At 37.1% G+C, this 18,180-nt stretch overlaps 2 protein-coding genes across 3 annotated transcripts in view; one reads left to right on the top strand and one right to left on the bottom strand.

Moving 5' to 3' along the window:
• Positions 1-4,248, bottom strand: part of LOC113113475 (serum response factor-binding protein 1-like) — a 5,639-nt gene extending 1,391 nt beyond the window's left edge. The window contains exons 1-3 of the mRNA XM_026279668.1: positions 4,153-4,248; positions 2,632-3,299; positions 1-254 (exon numbers count right to left, since the gene is read on the bottom strand). The exon at positions 1-254 is cut by the window's left edge and continues 1,391 nt beyond it. Of these exons, the coding sequence (XP_026135453.1) occupies positions 1-254; positions 2,632-3,279 (902 nt within the window). The 5' untranslated portion in view covers positions 3,280-3,299; positions 4,153-4,248. The remainder of the gene's footprint in view (positions 255-2,631; positions 3,300-4,152) is intronic.
• A 33-nt stretch (positions 4,249-4,281) lies between these two features.
• Positions 4,282-17,717, top strand: LOC113113476 (macoilin-1-like). 2 transcript variants are annotated; one of them, XM_026279670.1, is made up of 11 exons: positions 4,282-4,509; positions 5,595-5,736; positions 5,851-5,977; positions 7,470-7,593; positions 8,026-8,204; positions 12,119-12,614; positions 12,691-12,849; positions 14,854-15,036; positions 15,188-15,308; positions 15,769-15,943; positions 16,028-17,717. In XM_026279670.1, exons 1-11 carry the CDS (start codon positions 4,430-4,432, stop codon positions 16,228-16,230), a joined length of 1,989 nt encoding a protein of 662 aa, XP_026135455.1. In that variant the 5' UTR covers positions 4,282-4,429; the 3' UTR covers positions 16,231-17,717. The 2 variants fall into 2 exon arrangements, with proteins under 2 accessions (XP_026135455.1, XP_026135454.1); XM_026279669.1 differs by having other exon boundaries at positions 5,592-5,736.
• Positions 17,718-18,180: the final 463 nt, after the last annotated feature.

Here is an 18,180-nt window from a genome sequence, read left to right as displayed (position 1 = left end):
TCAAGGTCAACATTCTCCTGAAGTGCAGTCATGGTCACCTGATCTAGTTTAAGGCTCCTTAAAGCCTTGATTTCTTTCATTATTTCGGTTGCTCTTTCTTGGCTTTCCTTCCCCTCAGATTCCTTACCTTTCTTCTTCTTCTTCAGAGCAGCCACTTGCTCTGCCATTTTACTGATGATCAGCACCCTTGTCCTCTTTACTTCCTTCCTCATCCTGATCACCTCCTCTGGGATGGCCACTGCTTCAGATGATTCCTGTAAGAGGCATTTATTTCAGAATAACCTTCTTGCAAAGAGTACTTTAGTGTAATACAGTTCTTTAAAATTTAATACAAAATTTTGTGCACAAAGAAAAAAAAAACAACTTTATTCAACAATTTATTCTCTTCTGTGACAGTCAATGCAATGTTTTGTTTTCTTTATGCACAGAACATTTTCTTGTAGATTCATAAAACTAAGGTTGAACCACTGATGTCACACAGACTTTTTTTTATCGATGTCTTCCTTAAGAATGTGGTAGTTTCCTTGCTGATTTCATCAAAAATATCTTCATTTGTGTTCTGAAGATGAACGAAGGTCTTAGGGTTTAGGACAATGTGAGGGTGAGTAATTAATGACAAAATTAAACATTTTTGGTGAACTATCCTTTTGACTTAGTCTTTTGCCTCAAATATGCTTATAAATAGTTAGTCAGGTAGTTGTTAAGTTTAGGCATGGGTCAGGATTTAGGGTTCTAAAATATGGCCATGCTGATGTGTTAATGTGTGCTTTATAAATGCTAAAAAAAATAGACAATATGCTAGCAATGTTACTAATAAGCAGCTAGTTAAAGGGTTAGTTCAGCCAAATATTAAAATTATGTCATTAATAAGTTACCCTCATGTTGTTCCAAACCTGTAAAACGTTTATCTTTGGAACACACTGTCCATACTGTCCATGTCCAGAAAGGTAAGAAACACATCATCAAAGTAGTCCATGTGACATCAGAGGGTCAGAGCCAGATAACGAACAAAAGACTGACTCGTTCACGAGTCAAGAACTGGTTGCATCGGTTTTCGGATCACCAGTACTTCTCTTGGACAGTTCGCTTCAATAAACCGGTTGAAGAAAACGGTTCACCAGTTCTTTTGCACTCGACGTAATGGCGTCATTGGCGGTGATTGCCCTTGATTCAAGCTTTCGGTTTACATGGGCTCATAACAATAGCACAGAATCAGTTCAGAATCAATCACCAAAAGAATCAGTTCGGTTCAGACGCTCTGTGTGTCAGTCTGCTTCACACTGAATCACACATGCTCAGTATCATCAGCTCCTCGGTTCACGAATCAGATGCGTCTGACAGAAACGGTTCTTGACTCGAGAACGAGTCAATCTTTCATTTGTTATCTGGCTCGGCTCGGTGTTCATCTTCAGTTAAAAAAGTTAACAGCTTAAGTAATTTGTGGATTAATGCGTATTGGAGATGCGAACCATTTAAAACGATTCAGTTCAATTAGGTTTGGTTCGATTTGAGAAGACAATGCTGAATAAAGTCGTAGTTTTTGCTATTTTTGGACCAAAATGTATTTCCGATGCTTCAAAATATTCTAACTGACCCTCTGATGTCACATGGACTACTTTGATGATGTTTTTCTTACCTTTCTGGACTTGGACAGTATACTGTACACACAGTTTCAATGGAGGGACTGAGAGCTCTCGGACTAAATCTAAAATATCTTCACTGTGTTCCAAAGATAAACGGAGGTCTCACGTGTTTGGAACGACATGAGGGTGAGTTATTAATGACATAATTTTTATTTTGGGGTGAACTATCCCTTTAAAAGTGAGAATTGGTCTCTAAACTAAAGTGTTGTCATAATTTATTCCTGTGATGTCAAAGCTGAATTTACAGCATAATGTGTGATCAGTGTCGCATGATTGCGCATTCTAATATGCTGACTTGCTGCTCAAGAGACATTTTTTATTATTTTTATCATCAACTTCGAAAACAGTAGTGCTGCTTAATATTTTTGGGGAAACCATTATGTATTTTTTGGAGCATTCTTTGATAATAGAAAGTCCAAAACACTTGTTTGTTTGTTTTTGTAACAAATGTCTTTAGTCACATTTGATAAATTGTATGGTTCCTTCCTGTAAAAAAAGAATTTAATTAATAATAATAATAATTAAAAAAAAATTGAATGCTAGTGTGAATAAATCTATACTTAACTAGAAAAAGTGAATGTGAAGAAATGAATTTTGTGTTTTAAACTTTTTATTATTATTATTATTATTATTTATGTTAAAAAACAAAACAGATTTAATCTTGTTTTCAGCATCAAACCCAAGGTTTCAAATATCCTGTTTTATTACATGTAATCAATTTTTATTACAATCAATTAAATCAAACAATCAATTAAAATTTTAAACTGTCTGGTTATTTTTGGACTTATTTTGTTGTGGGAACGTGAACATAAACAATTGGCCAAATTAATAAGTAAGAAAATGGCACTCATCTATCAACGCCACAGTGTTGCCAGATTATACTAACGTTATTGTCATGGTACACATCTTACCGAACACAGCATGTGTAATGAAGCAATGTTTGATTTATAAGTGTGCAGAGAGAAATATTACACCACTTCACACTTACCTCAACTGTAAGGGATTCTTCATTCTGGCAAGGGCTGGCCTGTTCATCTGTTGTCTCTAAACTCGTCTTCTGGCTGTCCTGTGAGGAAACATCAATTTCCTCTCGTCTGTCTTCATCTGTATTTTTATCACCGTCATCCTCTTTCAGTTTCTCATCATCAACTTCATCGTTTGATTTCTCTGAACCCACATCATTATCGCTGTCTGCTTGTGACTTGATCATTGGAATTTCTGCATTGTTTTTTGCTTGTTTTTCTGGATTTAATGCATTTATTCTCTCTTCTTTGAAGGCTTTGATGGCTGCCTTTATGCTCTGGATTTTCTTGCTGAACTGTGGGTGCGTGGCGATGCGGGCGATGACTCGTTCAGATAGGCTGGCCTCTTTATACCGGCACACTTTCTCAAAGCTGATCTCCTTCTGTAGGGCGGCCTTGGTGACGCAGTCAGGCGCGACAGCTTTCAGCTCATGGATCTCCTCCCGAAGCCTAGTTGCTCGCCTGCGGAGCTTCTCCAAGTCTGCCTCGCTACCTTTCTTCTTCTCCAGGACTGAGATCTGACGGATGAGTTTCCGGATGATGAGCACCTTCACCCTTTTAACCTCCGGCCTCATTTTGACCACCTCATTGCTGAGGTTCAGTGCTGTAGGCATCTTTATGTGTGCTCTGAACACTGAAATGAGAAAAGCAACAAGTAGTGTGAGCAGCATGCTAATGTTTTAACATCATGCTCATTAAGCCGTGCAATGTAAACTTTTCAATATCAGTGCTGGGCTGTTACTTGCTCACAAATACAAGGAATTTGTCACAAAAATACCACCACTACAAACATTTTGCAAATATAATACATGTAATAAATTCTAAATAATTTACAAGAAATGTAATAAATACTAAATAAATTAACTGAATGTGCATATTACATTAAATGCCCAGCGATCACAATGCATCATAATTGCAGTGATGTTTGTTTACATCATCTTAAACAATCTTTAAGAGTTCAAAACACTTATTGTAACTTTAAAGAAAAGAATGTTGAAACACACACACACACACACACACACACACACACACACACACACACACACACACACAAACACACGCACACACACAAACACACGCACACACACACACACACACACACACACACACACACACACACACACACACAGCTAGCTTTAGAATATAACAATAACACAATCACATGGCCAATTTGGTGTAGGCTAACCAACACTAATATGTGAGCGAATTACAAAGAACACAAGCAAGCAGTCTTAATTAACCTAGTCACAACTTCCCCTCAACTTATACTTGCAAAAATGTTATCAAAATAGTCATTCATTCTCGCGACATGTCTAACAAGTTGTGTTTTATTCTCGTCCAGCTCGAGCATGGCTGAAGGCATGTGTTGACCTGATCCAAAGTGCTCTATTAAAAGACACCCCGTTTACACTACATGCCACCTGTTTTACTTGAGTATTACTACGGAAACCATCAAATCCACAGTTTATGTTAACGTTTACACTTACCTTCACAAAATAAACACGAAAATCAGAGTCGTCTGTTCAGGACGCCGCCATCTTGCTTCGAGAACGTAGCGCACAGCGTCCTGCGTCGTTACGTCACGACGCGTCCAGAATAAAAATGGGAGGGCCTCACGCGGACTGTTTTTATTTATTTCTTTGTGTCTAGTGGTGGGAAAACACTTGACAGTCCCTCATTCGCGCAGCGATGCTCATCAGTATTAGGACGGTCACGTAGTTTCCCCTCGATTGTTCAAAGTGACGGGAATCTAAAGGGTGGAGGATGAAGCGGCGCAATGCGGACTGCAGCAAACTCCGTCGCCCGTTGAAACGGAACCGAATAACCGAGGGTATTCACAGCAGGTAACGTTACGGACCAAGAAGCTCCCGGGCACCAACCGCACCGTAATGGCGTCTCTGAACGGAGCTCTGCCGTTTATGAGTTTTCACAGTCATATACAGATGACATTCACTGTGATCCTTCACTCCGGCCTGAGTGTGTAACGTTAGTGTATACGTGGATGCTCTGGCTTCTATCTGTGTATCATCCATAGGCTTCAATACTGCAGGACATGAAATTATAAGTATTACATAGTACTGGCCATGGCATAAATGCTTTTATGCGGTTGTTTTTTTTTTATAGCCGTCATCACTGTGTTCTGCTGGAAGATCCTACTTGTGCAAATGTGTTTTGGATCATGGTAGCTGGTGCTTAGTTGCTCAACCAGCTTCCAATATAAAAACAGCTTGACCAACTGGTAGCTGGATTGTTGCTGGTACACCTACAAAACTACAAATCTTCAGCAAGATCTTACGGTCAGGCAATGAGATCTCATCTATGTTTAGATTAAACCCTGTGCAACTTAATGCTTCTCGTCATGACCGTGTGTTGGCCATGGCCTTGTATCTGTGGACCCATCTGATAAATTTGTGTATGTACGTATACACACCACAGAGATCTGCTCAGCCAAAACCTCATCTTGGCTGAATATATTTGAATAGTTTAAATATATGAGGTTCTTTCAGTTAAAAATGTCCGGAGTAGACCTGGAAGAGTCATTGAAATGTGATATGTTGTTAAAAGTCATGGAAATGTCTGCAGTGAATGTAAATTTCTGTGGTTATGCTTTTCTTGGATGCTAGCACAAGCCTCCATTAAATGTTATCTTTTTAGAGACTTTTGCACATGCAGAAGTATAATATTTAATAAAAAAAAAAATATATATATATATATTCAATTGCATTTATAATTGTATGTATGTCTATTTACCTGATATACTGATATTAATCCTCCCTAGATTTTTTTTTTTTTTTTGATTTTTTTTAAGCGCTTAAATGCAGTAATAACGGAAGAGTGGAAAAGTAATCGAAAGTAATTTATTAAAAAGGTTTGCTTTGAGTTGAATAAATAGTTTTTACCCTTCTTCTGATTTCTCCTGGTCTAGCAGTACCTTCCTGTACCTGAAGTTCTTGGTCGTTTGGGCGCTGGTTCTGCTGGCCGATTTTGCGCTGGAGTTCAGGTTCGAGTACCTGTGGCCTTTCTGGCTCTTTATCAGGAGCGTTTACGATTCCTTTAGATATCAGGGACTGGTGAGTATGTGTCCCTGCTCGGTTTTTTGTAAACCAGAACTGTTTATCTCTTTAAATGACATGTTTTACACCGGTTAAATCGACCGTCTCTACTCCTCTCATCTGATTCCACAGGCGTTCTCAGTGTTCTTTGTGTGTGTCGCATTCACATCAGACATCATCTGCCTGCTGTTCATCCCCAAGCAATGGCTGTTCTTCGCCGCCAGCACGTATGTCTGGGTACAGTACGTGTGGCATACAGGTGGGTCAACATCGCTCAAGCCCCGTCTGACTTCCCATCAGTATCTTTTTAGGAGTAAAGCTGCTTACACTCTAGAGTTGATTAAATTTGGGAACACTGAGAATCCGTTGCTTGGACGTGGATGGTGCATTTGTAGAGAACGTATGGAAGAAATGTGTTGTTCACCAATGAAAACTGGATTAATGTGTATCCAGCTGTGCTTTTAGGAACCCAATCGACTGTTTTCTTGTTTCAACTGTCCCAGTTTGTTCCACATTTCTGTCCATGAAATGATCTGTCGGAGGTTTTGCTGGCATCTAAGCGCCCTAAAGCCTTTGTCGCTGATTATTCAGGGGCATAATTCAGGAGCATTCTGCTAAATATTACGCAACTGTTCACTTTTCTGCCAGTTACTAGAGAGGGAGATGTTGAAAGAGCTTTTAGATCTCTCTGGATAGTCCTTTATCTTGAATGTGTTTAATTGCATTAAAAAGAAGAAAGAGCAAGTGGTATCTTCCTTTTTTTTTTCTCTCTCTCTCTCGCTCTCTCTCCAAAGCACTTGTTGGTGATTGACATAGTGTAGTAGTATACTTTATTGTCCTCGAGAGGAAAATTGTTTTGGACTACAAAATTGCTGCATGACCTACATACAATCATCACACGCATCATAGTTTATGTACAGTAACAGTACTGTTCAAAAATGTTTTTTCTTTTAACTTGATCAAACATGCAGTGAGAGAGTAATCTTATGAAATATAACTATTTAAATTAATCTATTTGAATGCATTTTGAAATGTGAAGGAAAGCTGAATTTTCAGCATCATTACTCCAGTCTTCAGTGTCACGTGATCCTTCAGAAACCATGCTAATGTAATAATCTGAAGTAGAAATGTCTGTACTATTACTTTTGATCAATTGAATATATTCAGCATACTTGCTGAATAAATAAATAAATACATATATATATATATATATATGTATATATGTATATATATATATATATATATATATATATATATATATGCGCATGCACCTTGCTCTTGTATTCGATCTCTGAGTGAACAGCAGAGCTTTTTCATGGATTTTCAAGTGCTTTGGTCATTATATGTCCTTTTCTTGGGTTGATTCAGCGATACCTCAGGATAGAGGAGGAAAAGAATTGCTGACACTGAATGATTGTTCCTTGAATACGCCTTGAGCTGTGACTGTGATTGCTCCTGCTGACACACAACTTGCAGCGTGCCTCAACAAGAGAGGGTTCTTCCAGCAAACTAGGCTTTTGTTTGCAGCCTAGAGCTTGTTTTGTGAAACCTGTTGCAATATCGATCTCCGAAAACAACCGGTAGCCTTTTGTACAAGCTCTCAAGGTCACTAATGCGCTAGAAGTCATTATAGTTTGAATTATTATGCATTCCTAGATATGCCATAAGAATGTCATAACTATTTACAGCAGACTAGAGTTCAGTTGTCGAACATTAAATGTACTTTTCCCTCTCTCTCGTTCTATTTTCAGAGCGAGGTGTGTGTCTGCCGACTGTTTCGCTCTGGATTCTCTTCGTCTACATCGAAGCAGCCATCCGATTCAAGGATTTGAAACACTTTCACGTAGACCTTTGCCGTCCATTCGCAGCTCACTGGTAAGCTTCGCTCGCATTTTACTCGCCCTCACGTCATTCCAAACCTTTATGATCTACTTTCTGTCATGGAACAAAAAGAGGAGAGATTTAAAAGTATGTTCATGCTGCACTTTTCCAAACGATAAAAACTTTCTTCACAATTTATCCTTTTGAATTGCATGCAAGAAGGAAAGTCATAAAGGCTTGCATTATTTTGGGTGAAATATCTTTTCAAGCACAAAGCCACACCACATTATGCTTCACAGGTTCTTGATTATTAAACATAGCTGATGTAACTGTACTACTTATGACGCAGAGTCAGCTTTGTATTCGTAAACACACTGGTGGCGTCTCTATAGCAGCACATGGGAGTGTGTCTGATGTTGAGTCATCACTAGTTGTACCTTTTTTTTCTGTTTTCTGTAACATGTTGTTCTAACCCTTTCATTGCAGCATTGGCTATCCCGTGGTGACGCTGGGCTTCGGATTCAAGAGTTATGTGAGCTATAAGATACGTCTGCGGAAGCAAAAGGAGGTGCAGAAGGAAAATGAGTTCTACATGCAGCTCCTACAGCAGGCCCTGCCTCCAGAACAACAGATGCTTCAGAGACCGGAGCGAGAGACGGAGGAGGGTAAGAGCACTTGATTATGGCAAAAATCATAATCACGATTTTTTTGGTCAATATTGTAATTATTTAACATGATTATGAGGGGTCCATATGACCAAAACTTTATATGAGTGATCTATTTAAAGATAGTGATGCATATCAAATGTTTGTTTCCTGTAAATAAGGATGCTATGACATCTACATTGTAGCGGCCAGCGGAATTGCAAACAAACAAAAAGTCCTCAAAATTATTGAAAATAATTAAACTTTCAGTAATAAAAAAAGGCAAAGGACAAAGACAATAGAATAAAAAGAAACCTGAAACAAACTGTGCTGTAAGGTGTTTTTATTTTTTAATTTTTTAATGGAAGTCTCAAGCAGTATGATTTCATTTACTCAGTATTCCATTTATCATTAAAGTCTCATTTCAGTTTTAGTTTGGCTCTAGTTTTGTATTTATTTTAGTTTATATTGGAAAGTTCGTGTAGTGTGGTACAGCCTACAGAAATGAATAATCAAACGTAAAAAAATAGCCCGCTGTCACTTAAAGAGCTGCACGGATCCTAATTACTGTTACACGTGTATTTTCATTCTCAACTCATTACGTTCTCAACTCATTACATTATATAAATGTATTTGAGCGTTTAGGCGCACACCTTGAGCTAAAGAGGACTTTATATGTCCGTGTTGTGTTCTTTCTCTGAGTGCATATCTCTTCATGAGGAGCAGCACAAGTTCTCTTTCATGCTTTTGAAAACATGAATAAAGATACTTCGATAAATCAACCATTTTGCAAATATCACGTTACACAATTTTCATGATTTGCATGGGAAATTGGGCTTTTATAGAGGAACGAAAAGACGAAAAAAAAAAGAAAAAAAAATCATCCATGATGTATATATGATTTTTGAATTGAATCATTTAAAATGGTACACTACTGTTAAAAAGTGAGAGATCAATAAGATTTGGTTCAAAACTTTTTTTCTTTTTTTTTAACACTGAGCAAGGGTGCATTAAATGTATGAAAAGTGACAACTAGACATTTATAATGTTACAAAAGAATATACATTTTAAATGAATGCTGTTCTTTTAAACTTTCTATTTCTCAAAGAATCATGAAAAAAAATGGTTCTTAAATATTTCTATATATATATATATATATATATATATATATATATTAGGGGTGTAACGATACGCGTATTCGTATTGAACCGTTCGGTACGAGGCTTTCGGTTCGGTACGCGGTACGCATTATGTACCGAACGGTTCGTTGGACTAATTAATTAAATTTGGAAAATAAAAAAGGTGTGTGAAATATAATGTTATGCGTTCAACAAGGTAGCCCAATAACCCAAACGACGTAACAGGCAACGCCCCTGACACCCCCGAAGAAAAAAAAAAAACACACTTATATGTTTATGTTAGGCTACTCAGTCAGGCGCTCGCTCACTCAGTACGCGCTGAAGGTTCGGTACCACGGAGCCCCGCACGTCACCTGTAGGAGAGAAAAAAAATCAATCCGTGGCGACGGTTTTGCAATCCGTCCCCTCAGTTTATAAACCATCCTCATGAATTAATAAACTGTTCACTCGGTTTAACAAATCGTACCCACGGATTAACAAACCGTGCCCACGAATTCCCAATGCGTGCGCTCAGATTGTGTAAACCGTACCCTCGGTTTTTGAATCCGTACCCACGAATTCATAATCCGTGCGCACGCTTTCGCAATCCGTTCCCTCGGATTTGAAAACTGACACGCATTTTACACTTTACAGTGAAACATGCATCTAACTCCGGCAGGTGGGGTGAGGTGGGTGGAGCTTAGTATAATAAAATCACAAAAATAAGTCTTCATGTTAAGAAAGAATTGTACACAAGCATTTCCAAAACTGTCAAAGGTTATTTAAAAATAAAGCAATTCACAAATTATTTTATGACAAACATTTTTACTGTCTTGTACTCATTTATTTAGCCTACAAATTAAAATTATAAAAAATAACTTTATTTTTATTTGTATCATTATTATATATTATTAAACAGGTTATGCATAAGAATCTTTTATCCAAAATAACTTACAAAAGAGGAAAAAATTACTCCAGAGTCAGTCACAATGCCAGGTTTATTGTACAATAATAAAGTGCTATTATAAGATTATCAGCAATTGAACAAGATTTTAATGCGCATCTTTCTTATTAAATCTTTGTATTCCACCTCGTACTACACTTGATAGAGAATCACTTAAGACACTTTGCTGTAAACCTATTCCACATAATAATATTCAATAAAACTGTATGTTAACACGTAGGAGCTTGCTGCATGAATCCGTGAGTACGGTTTACAAATCCGAGGGAACGGATTGCGAAAGCGTGCGCACAGATTATGAATTTGAGGGTAGGCCTACATATTCAAAAACAGAGGGTACGGTTTACAAAATCTGAGTGCACGGATTGGAAATTCGTGGGCACGATTTGTTAAATCGAGTGAACAGTTTATGAATTCGTGAGTACGGTTTATAAACTGAGGGGACGGATTGCAAAACCGTCGCCACGGATTGATTTTTTTTCTCCTACAGGTGACGTCCTGGGCTCCGTATACGGACATCACCGCAGCGAATGGTGCATTTACGTTATAGCCGCGGATATGAGACCTTACTCTGTAGTGGAAAACGCAGGTTTTAAGAACATGCTTAATGTAATTGAGCCCCATTACAATATTCCTTCACGAGCCCATTTCAGCCAGACCGTAATTCCTGCTTTGTTCCAAAAAACATAAGCCCAAATAGAGAACCAATTGAGTAAAAACACACTCAATATAAAAAGTTATAGAGTTCAATATAAAAAGAGTTACATCTTTGTATTTGTTCATAACTACTACAACAATATTACATTTAATTTGTAAAAAATTTTTATAAGGAGCTATTTTTGTTTTATACAGTATGCTGCTAAGAAAACACCATAGAAGATGGGTAAAGAATAGCTCCATCATTGTTCAATGTAAAAAAAAACAAACAAAAAAAAAACACATACTTTGTTAGTTTTAATAAATAAAACATTTAAATAAAAATCAAGGAAATTTATCTGCCAATTTTTTTCTTTTTGCTGTATCTAAAACGTACCGAACCGTACCGAACCGTGACATCAGTGTATCGAACCGAACCGAACCGTGAATTTTGTGAACCGTTACACCCCTAATAAATATATATATATATATATATATATATATATATATATATATATATATATATATATATATATATATATATATATATATATATATATATATATATATATATATATATATATATATATATATATATATATATATTAGAAATGGAAATGGTTCTTGAGCAGCAAATCAACTTTAGAATGATTGGCACTGAAGACTGGATCTTAACTCCATTCCAAACTTTGAACAGTAGTTTATATGTTTAGTAATATATTTGATCTATTATGTGAAACTGTACAATGAATTTGAAATATTTCAAACTATATTTATTGCATGATTAATTCAACAAATGGGAAACCAGTTGTCATAAAAAGTTTATTTTGCAGTTTTCTAAAAAACAATTTTTTTTTAATTTTTGCCAGCTCATTCGAAGAGATTGTAAAAGTCCTGGTTGATACCTTCATATCATCAAGGTTCATTCATCACGCTGGGAATGAAAGGGTCAACTTTAGAGCATTGCAATGTCAGAAACGGTACTCAGTCAGTAGGTTTCAGACGTAAACCAGAGATTTTACCTAATAGTATCTAGGTAATCCATGCATACAGAAGATTTTCATACTCTGCACATTAAACATACTGCAAAAATAATATCAGTCGTATGATTGTACTTCATAAGCTATTCATTTGCATGACGCTTTCCGACGTGTTTCATTTATAGTCCTACCAGTCAAACAGCATTGCCTTGTAACCTTGAAATCTCATTCATTTGACAGCCCCCTCAAAAGGCTTGTTTGAAGCAGACTCGTTGATAGTGGCTCAGAACGGCACTGCTGTTCCCAAGAAACTTCCCGTCTCTCTGCCTGAACTGGAGTACAAGGAGAAGGCCAAAGACAAAAAACAGCAGCAGCAGCACAGCATAGGAATTAACAACAACATCCTTCAGACTGTGGATGCTAAACTACAAGACATTGAGTATATGGAGAACCACCTAAACACTAAGAGACTCAACAACGAGCTTGGCAGCAGTGCCGAGAACCTGTTCCAGAAAGAGGAGGCAGGCGGTGGAGGCGGAGGCTCTGCCACCTCCAAACATTACAAAAACTCCTCCCCCCACAGCCACACCTCCACCAATGGCAGCGTACCGTCCTCCTCGTCCAGTAGGAGTGAAAAGAAGCAGAAGTGTGCAGGGAAGAACCTTGCACCTCACAGAGATCTGATGGAGAACTGTATACCTAACAACCAGCTCAGTAAGCCCGAAGCATTAGTGCGGTAAGACTCCTACTGTGCTCCGATTCAGCCATTGAGTGAATCCGTCCCGTTTATTCCCCTCTTCTCTGTCTGGCAGGCTTGAGCAGGACATAAAGAAGTTGAAGGCTGACCTGCAGGCGAGCAGACAGGTGGAGCAAGACCTGCGCAGTCAGATCAGCTCCCTGAGCAGCGCTGAGAGGAGCATGCGCTCGGAGCTCGGTCAGCTCCGCCAGGAGAACGAGTTGCTGCAGAACAAGTGAGAAATCACCTGCTTGAAGCATAATAAAAGTGCTTGTTAATATATATATACCAAAAGCACATTTTAAACGAGACCCTTAACTCCGATGAAGTGTAGACCACAAGACAGGTGGTGTGTTTTTATTAAAGGTGAATACTAGTGTCATTATCATTGATATCACCAATCATTGTGATTGGTCAGTCCTAATCAGCGCTGAGAAAAGTAACAGGTTGCAGGTGGGGACAATCATTTACAGGGGGGTGACCTTTTATATCGCGATTATGATCAATTTCTATTTCATGATAATGATATATTTCAAAATATTGTTATTTTTGCTTTAAGTAAGGGGTTTATCATGTCAATATTTTTGATACCATTTGAAATGTCATAATTCTTATCTATTTCAGTTGCACAAAACTAATGCTAGCCTAACTAATGTTTATTAAAAAAAAAAAAAAAAACACCTATATAAGAGCAAAGAAACTAATTACAAACAATAGGACATATGTGGAAAAACATGAAAGGGTTAGTTTACTGAAAAAAGAAAATTATGTCATTAATAACTCACCCTCATGTCGTTCCAAACAAGTAAGACCTCCGTTCATCTTCAGAACACAGTTTAATATATTTTAGATTTAGTCCGAGAGCTCTCAGTCCCTCCATTGAAACTGTGTTGATTCTGAGAATGAGTCAATCTTTTGTTCGTTATCTGGCTCGGCTCTGTGTTCATCTTCAGTTCTCTCTTCACAGCAGTTCAGTCAGTGTACTGTTTGAGTACATTAATTACTCTGGGACATTGGTTTGTTTTAACTCCGAGGGAGTGTCAGACACATTAAAAAAGTTAACAGCTTAAGTCATTTGTGGATTAATGCGTATTGGAGATGAACCATTTAAAATGATTCAGTTCGTTTTGCTGAACTGGTTCAAAAAGATCCGGTTACATTGAATGATTCATTCGCGAACCGGATATCACACACTGCTTTGTTTTGAACTGTCTAACAACAGACACGGAAGAGAAGACAATGCTGAAAAAAGTCATAGTTTTTGCTTTTTTTTGACCCTCTAATGTCACATGGACTACTTTGAAGATGTTTTTCTTACCTTTCTGGACATGGACAGTAACCGTACACACAGCTTCAATGGAGGGACTGAGAGCTCTCGGACTAAATCTAAAATATCTTAAACTGTGTTATGAAGATGAACGGAAGTCTTACGGGTTTGAACGACATGAGGGTGAGTTATTAATACATAGTTCACAGAAAAATGAAAATTAATCCTTTAAGTGCTAGAAATAAGTAGACTTGTACGTAGATTTATTCCTAAAAAAGTGAATCCGTTGAGAGCAGCAAGATATATATTTTTTTTATTTTGTTTGATTAACATTAGTAATATATGATTACAGAATCAAGTTTCCATCTAAAACTTTTTTACAGGTTTATATTTTTTATGAAGATATAATTTTAGACCAATAATTTGAAAACGAATGAAAAAAAAATCAAATGAATCAAAATTTAATTTCAGTAATTGTTATGAATGTTTTTTTTTTTTTTTTTTTTTTTTTTTTTTTTTTTTTAATGAAATCATTTGATCAACAAATCAAAATGACCACTGAAAATGACAACATCACTTTACAATTTTACTAAAATTTAAACTAAAACTTAAAAAAAAATCTAGAAATAGAAGCTCAGCTCGGTCAGAATATAAAAAAAATAGTATAACCCTATAAAAATATTAAAATTACACTGATTTAGATCCGATTTAATTTATTTTTTAACCAGTAAATCCCATAATCAATCATTTTCAATAATAAATTTCCTTTGTGTAACACCTTTCATACATTAAAATCTCAAAGTTAAAAAAAATTCAGTTTCCAAGCTCCCCAATTGTATTCTAATCACTACAGTTGTTAAAAACCGTTCTTTTCTTGTGGAAACACCTGCCTATGTATCATCAGGTGCACATTTCCATCTCTCTACCTGCAGTTGTTTATGCCAGTGTTGATTATGTGTGTCTCTGTCTTAGGCTTCATAACGCTGTGCAGGCCAAGCAGAAAGACAAGCAAACGATTGTGCAGCTAGAGAAGCGGCTCAAGGCAGAACAGGAAGTTCGAGCCGCAGTGGAAAAGCAACTTGCAGAAGAGAAGAAAAGAAAGAAGATGGAAGAGGCGACAGCTGCACGTGCTGTGGCTTTGGCGGCTGCCTCCAGGTAAGGCTCAGACAAATAGTTCTCCCAAAAATATGGTCTCAACCCTGTATTCTGTGGTATAGACTTGGTTATTTGGTGCTGTGTGTGTTTGTGCATCTTCCTTTCGTTGTGTCTTTGTGCTGGTGGGCTTGACTCTCGCCTCCCTTCACAGAGGAGAGTGCACAGACTCACTGAGGAGTCGCATACGTGAGCTGGAGTCGGAGTGCAAGAAGCTCACACATGACATGAAGCTGAAGGAGGAACAGATCCGAGAGCTCGAGCTCAAAGCGCAAGTAAGCCTGAACCCCTGCTGACATGCTGTTTTAATATGCGTTTTAGCAATATTATATAGCAATATTTAGAATAAAGCATTCAGGGAGGGATGGCCTTTGTGAGGCACAGAATAATAAAACTAAAAAAAATAAAAACAAAGTTGGTCTTTGTAATTTTTGTTCCACCGCATTATACTATATACATATTTATTTTAATACACACTTGGTGAATAAAATGGCTAAAATAAAATGTATCAAATAAATTAAGACTGACTGACTGACCCCAGATTTTGTGTATGTATATAAATAATACTATTATTATTATTATTATTATTATTATTTTTTTTTTTTTTTTTTCTGTGTACTTAAAGTTAAGACTGGTATTGATTCTCACTTAGCAATTCATCAAATTGTCGATGTAACATGAATTGTGTTTCATATTGGCTGAAACATACCTTCATATACTTAACTCTATGTGCAGGAGTTACGCAAATATAAGGAGAACGAAAAGGACACGGAGGTTCTGATGTCAGCGCTGTCGGCCATGCAGGACAAGACCCAGCACCTAGAGAACAGTCTGAGTGCTGAGACCAGGATCAAACTGGATCTCTTTTCAGCGCTCGGAGATGCCAAGAGACAGCTGGAGATCGCTCAAGGTCTGCCCTCTTCCGGTCTTCAGATATCTCTTAGGCTTTTCTGCTTCCGCTCACTACCCTATTCTCTATTTGTCCTGCACACAGGTCAGATTTTGCAGAAGGAGCAGGAGATAAAAGAGTTGAAGCAGAAGATCGCAGAGGTCATGGCGGTCATGCCCAGCATCACCTACTCGGCAGAGACCAACAGCATGACCCCTGTGACCCCACATTACTCCTCCAAGTTCATGGACACCAGTCCTTCCAGCTTGGACCCCAATGCCTCCGTCTACCAGCCGCTCAAGAAGTGAATGTCCAATCACATCGCCCAATTTGCTCTTTGATTAGTCGAAGAAGTTCAGTATGCAAACCAATGGGATGGGGTAGTATTTTTGTTTGATTTACCCCTCCTCTGTTAGTATGGAGGTTGATTTAAAATAAGTGGAAAAATGTAGAGGGAAAAAGGGATGTCTCATTTACTAGAACTGCCCTCCTTGTGTTTTAGGTTACTTTTGAAGCTCTTACACCTAAAATCTTTTCTTGGTAACGGCACTTTAGCCCGTTGTGGTTCTTTTTGACGTCCTCCATTTGTTTTGTGAGGTCTTTATGAAGATCTTTCATGGTTTTATTTAGCACCTTTTCATCCATGTGTTGAATCTGAACCGTTTTATGTGCCAGAAATGGTGGCATGACTTCTTTTACTTCCCTGGTATAAACGTACCATCTTTAAGTTTATTACATGTAAAAAGAAAATGGAAAACGTGTTGAGATAAGACCGAAGTATTTGTGATGGAAAACATTGTGTTCGTTGCAATGGAGTGATTTAAGAATGCATTTCCGTTCAAGTATGAGCGTAGTATTGTACATCTCTGTTTTTCAAGGGAGGTAAAAAGCATTTCATTGCAGATGTTGAATCAGAATTGGAAAAATGTTAGGTTTCTGTATCTCCCGTGGATGTGTTTTTTTTTTTTTTTTTTTTTAAGAGATTGAAGACCAGCAAAGAAAAAAGAAAAAAAAAATGTATTTAAAAAGGGGACTAATGTTCACATTGTATTTGTTTGACAAATATGCTGCATAAATATTTGGGAATGTTGTTGTATTTTGCGGTCAATGCAAGTCCTTTTTGTTACTGGACAAAATTGAAATAGAATTTAGTTGGAACCAGTTGAAAAGCTGAACATATGATGTCTTGTTTGCCAGTTATATTACACAGTGCCTTGAAATATGTTTAATATATTCTCTCACACTTTCCATGCCATGTCCACCCCTAGAATCAATCTGGTTGGTCAGCACAACCTATGACCGTTTTTTATTTTATTTTTTTATAATCTGCTGTCTTATTGCCATGTTTTGTCGGGAAAAACAATACCGATCACAGCAAGCCCACCATAATCCACTAGATATTTTGTTATATCTCTAATTTACATTAACATGCTCATTGCATTTTATAATACTTACTGAATGCTTTGATTTTTGGTAAAACGTGCCAATATTTCTTTCCCTCCACCATTAATTGGCATTGAGGACCATGCAAACCATGCATCATTTCATAGCGACATCATTCAGTGACCGGGATAACACCTAAACATCAATCCATTAAGGAGTTCTCCTTCACACTTCTTCTTCAGTGATTTAAGGTTTGTGTCATGATGCAGGCAGAATGTGCTTGTTTGGTTTAGTCCTTGTTTTACTACAGGGCTTTCTTTTTTTATTTGTCTACTTTGGGAACGTATTACTGTGGATTGCATTTGGTGTTTTTATGGTAAACTTTGTGGAGAGTAAAGAACACACCTTTGTTTCTCTGTTTGGTTTTTTAACAAAGCTAAATATTGATGTTATGTGTATTTACAGAGGTGTAAAGTACACTTAGTACTGTACTTGCTTGGAGAATTTGCACCATTCAAATGCTATTGAAATTTAATACTTTAATTATATTTAGGAGAGGATGGGGTCACTCTTTTCGGTTTCATTTTGCATTCAAAATGCGTAATAGGGCATAACTTATATGTTGACTTATTTTTGTATCCTTTCTTCACTCCTGCCAATGCTAAGAATATTTACAGCAGTCAAAAAAATCAATTTTAATGTGGGATTTAGTTGACTAAAATACAGCAGGGTTATCATAATCTAAAACAAAATAAATATTTCATATAATAATTTTCTTTTTTTTTTTCAGTTTATTGCTAACTCAGCATTTCAAATTTTTGTTTAAAGTTTAAGTACTAAAATAACTGACACTTAAAAACACTTTAAAAATGTAA

Source organism: Carassius auratus, chromosome 14 (genome assembly GCF_003368295.1).
Source record: "Carassius auratus strain Wakin chromosome 14, ASM336829v1, whole genome shotgun sequence".
Taxonomy (NCBI): Eukaryota; Metazoa; Chordata; class Actinopteri; order Cypriniformes; family Cyprinidae; genus Carassius; species Carassius auratus.
This window is presented reverse-complemented; position numbering and strand designations above follow the sequence as displayed.

What these genes read in the sequence shown, in the direction of transcription:
- LOC113113476 (XM_026279669.1), top strand. Translation starts at nt 4,430, where the DNA reads ATGAAGCGGCGCAATGCGGACTGCAGCAAACTCCGTCGCCCGTTGAAA. An exon ending in ACAGTACGTGTGGCATACAG is followed by an intron (nt 5,978 to 7,469) that starts GTGGGTCAACAT and finishes TTCTATTTTCAG; the next exon opens with AGCGAGGTGTGTGTCTGCCG. An exon ending in ACAGCTGGAGATCGCTCAAG is followed by an intron (nt 15,944 to 16,027) that starts GTCTGCCCTCTT and finishes TCCTGCACACAG; the next exon opens with GTCAGATTTTGCAGAAGGAG.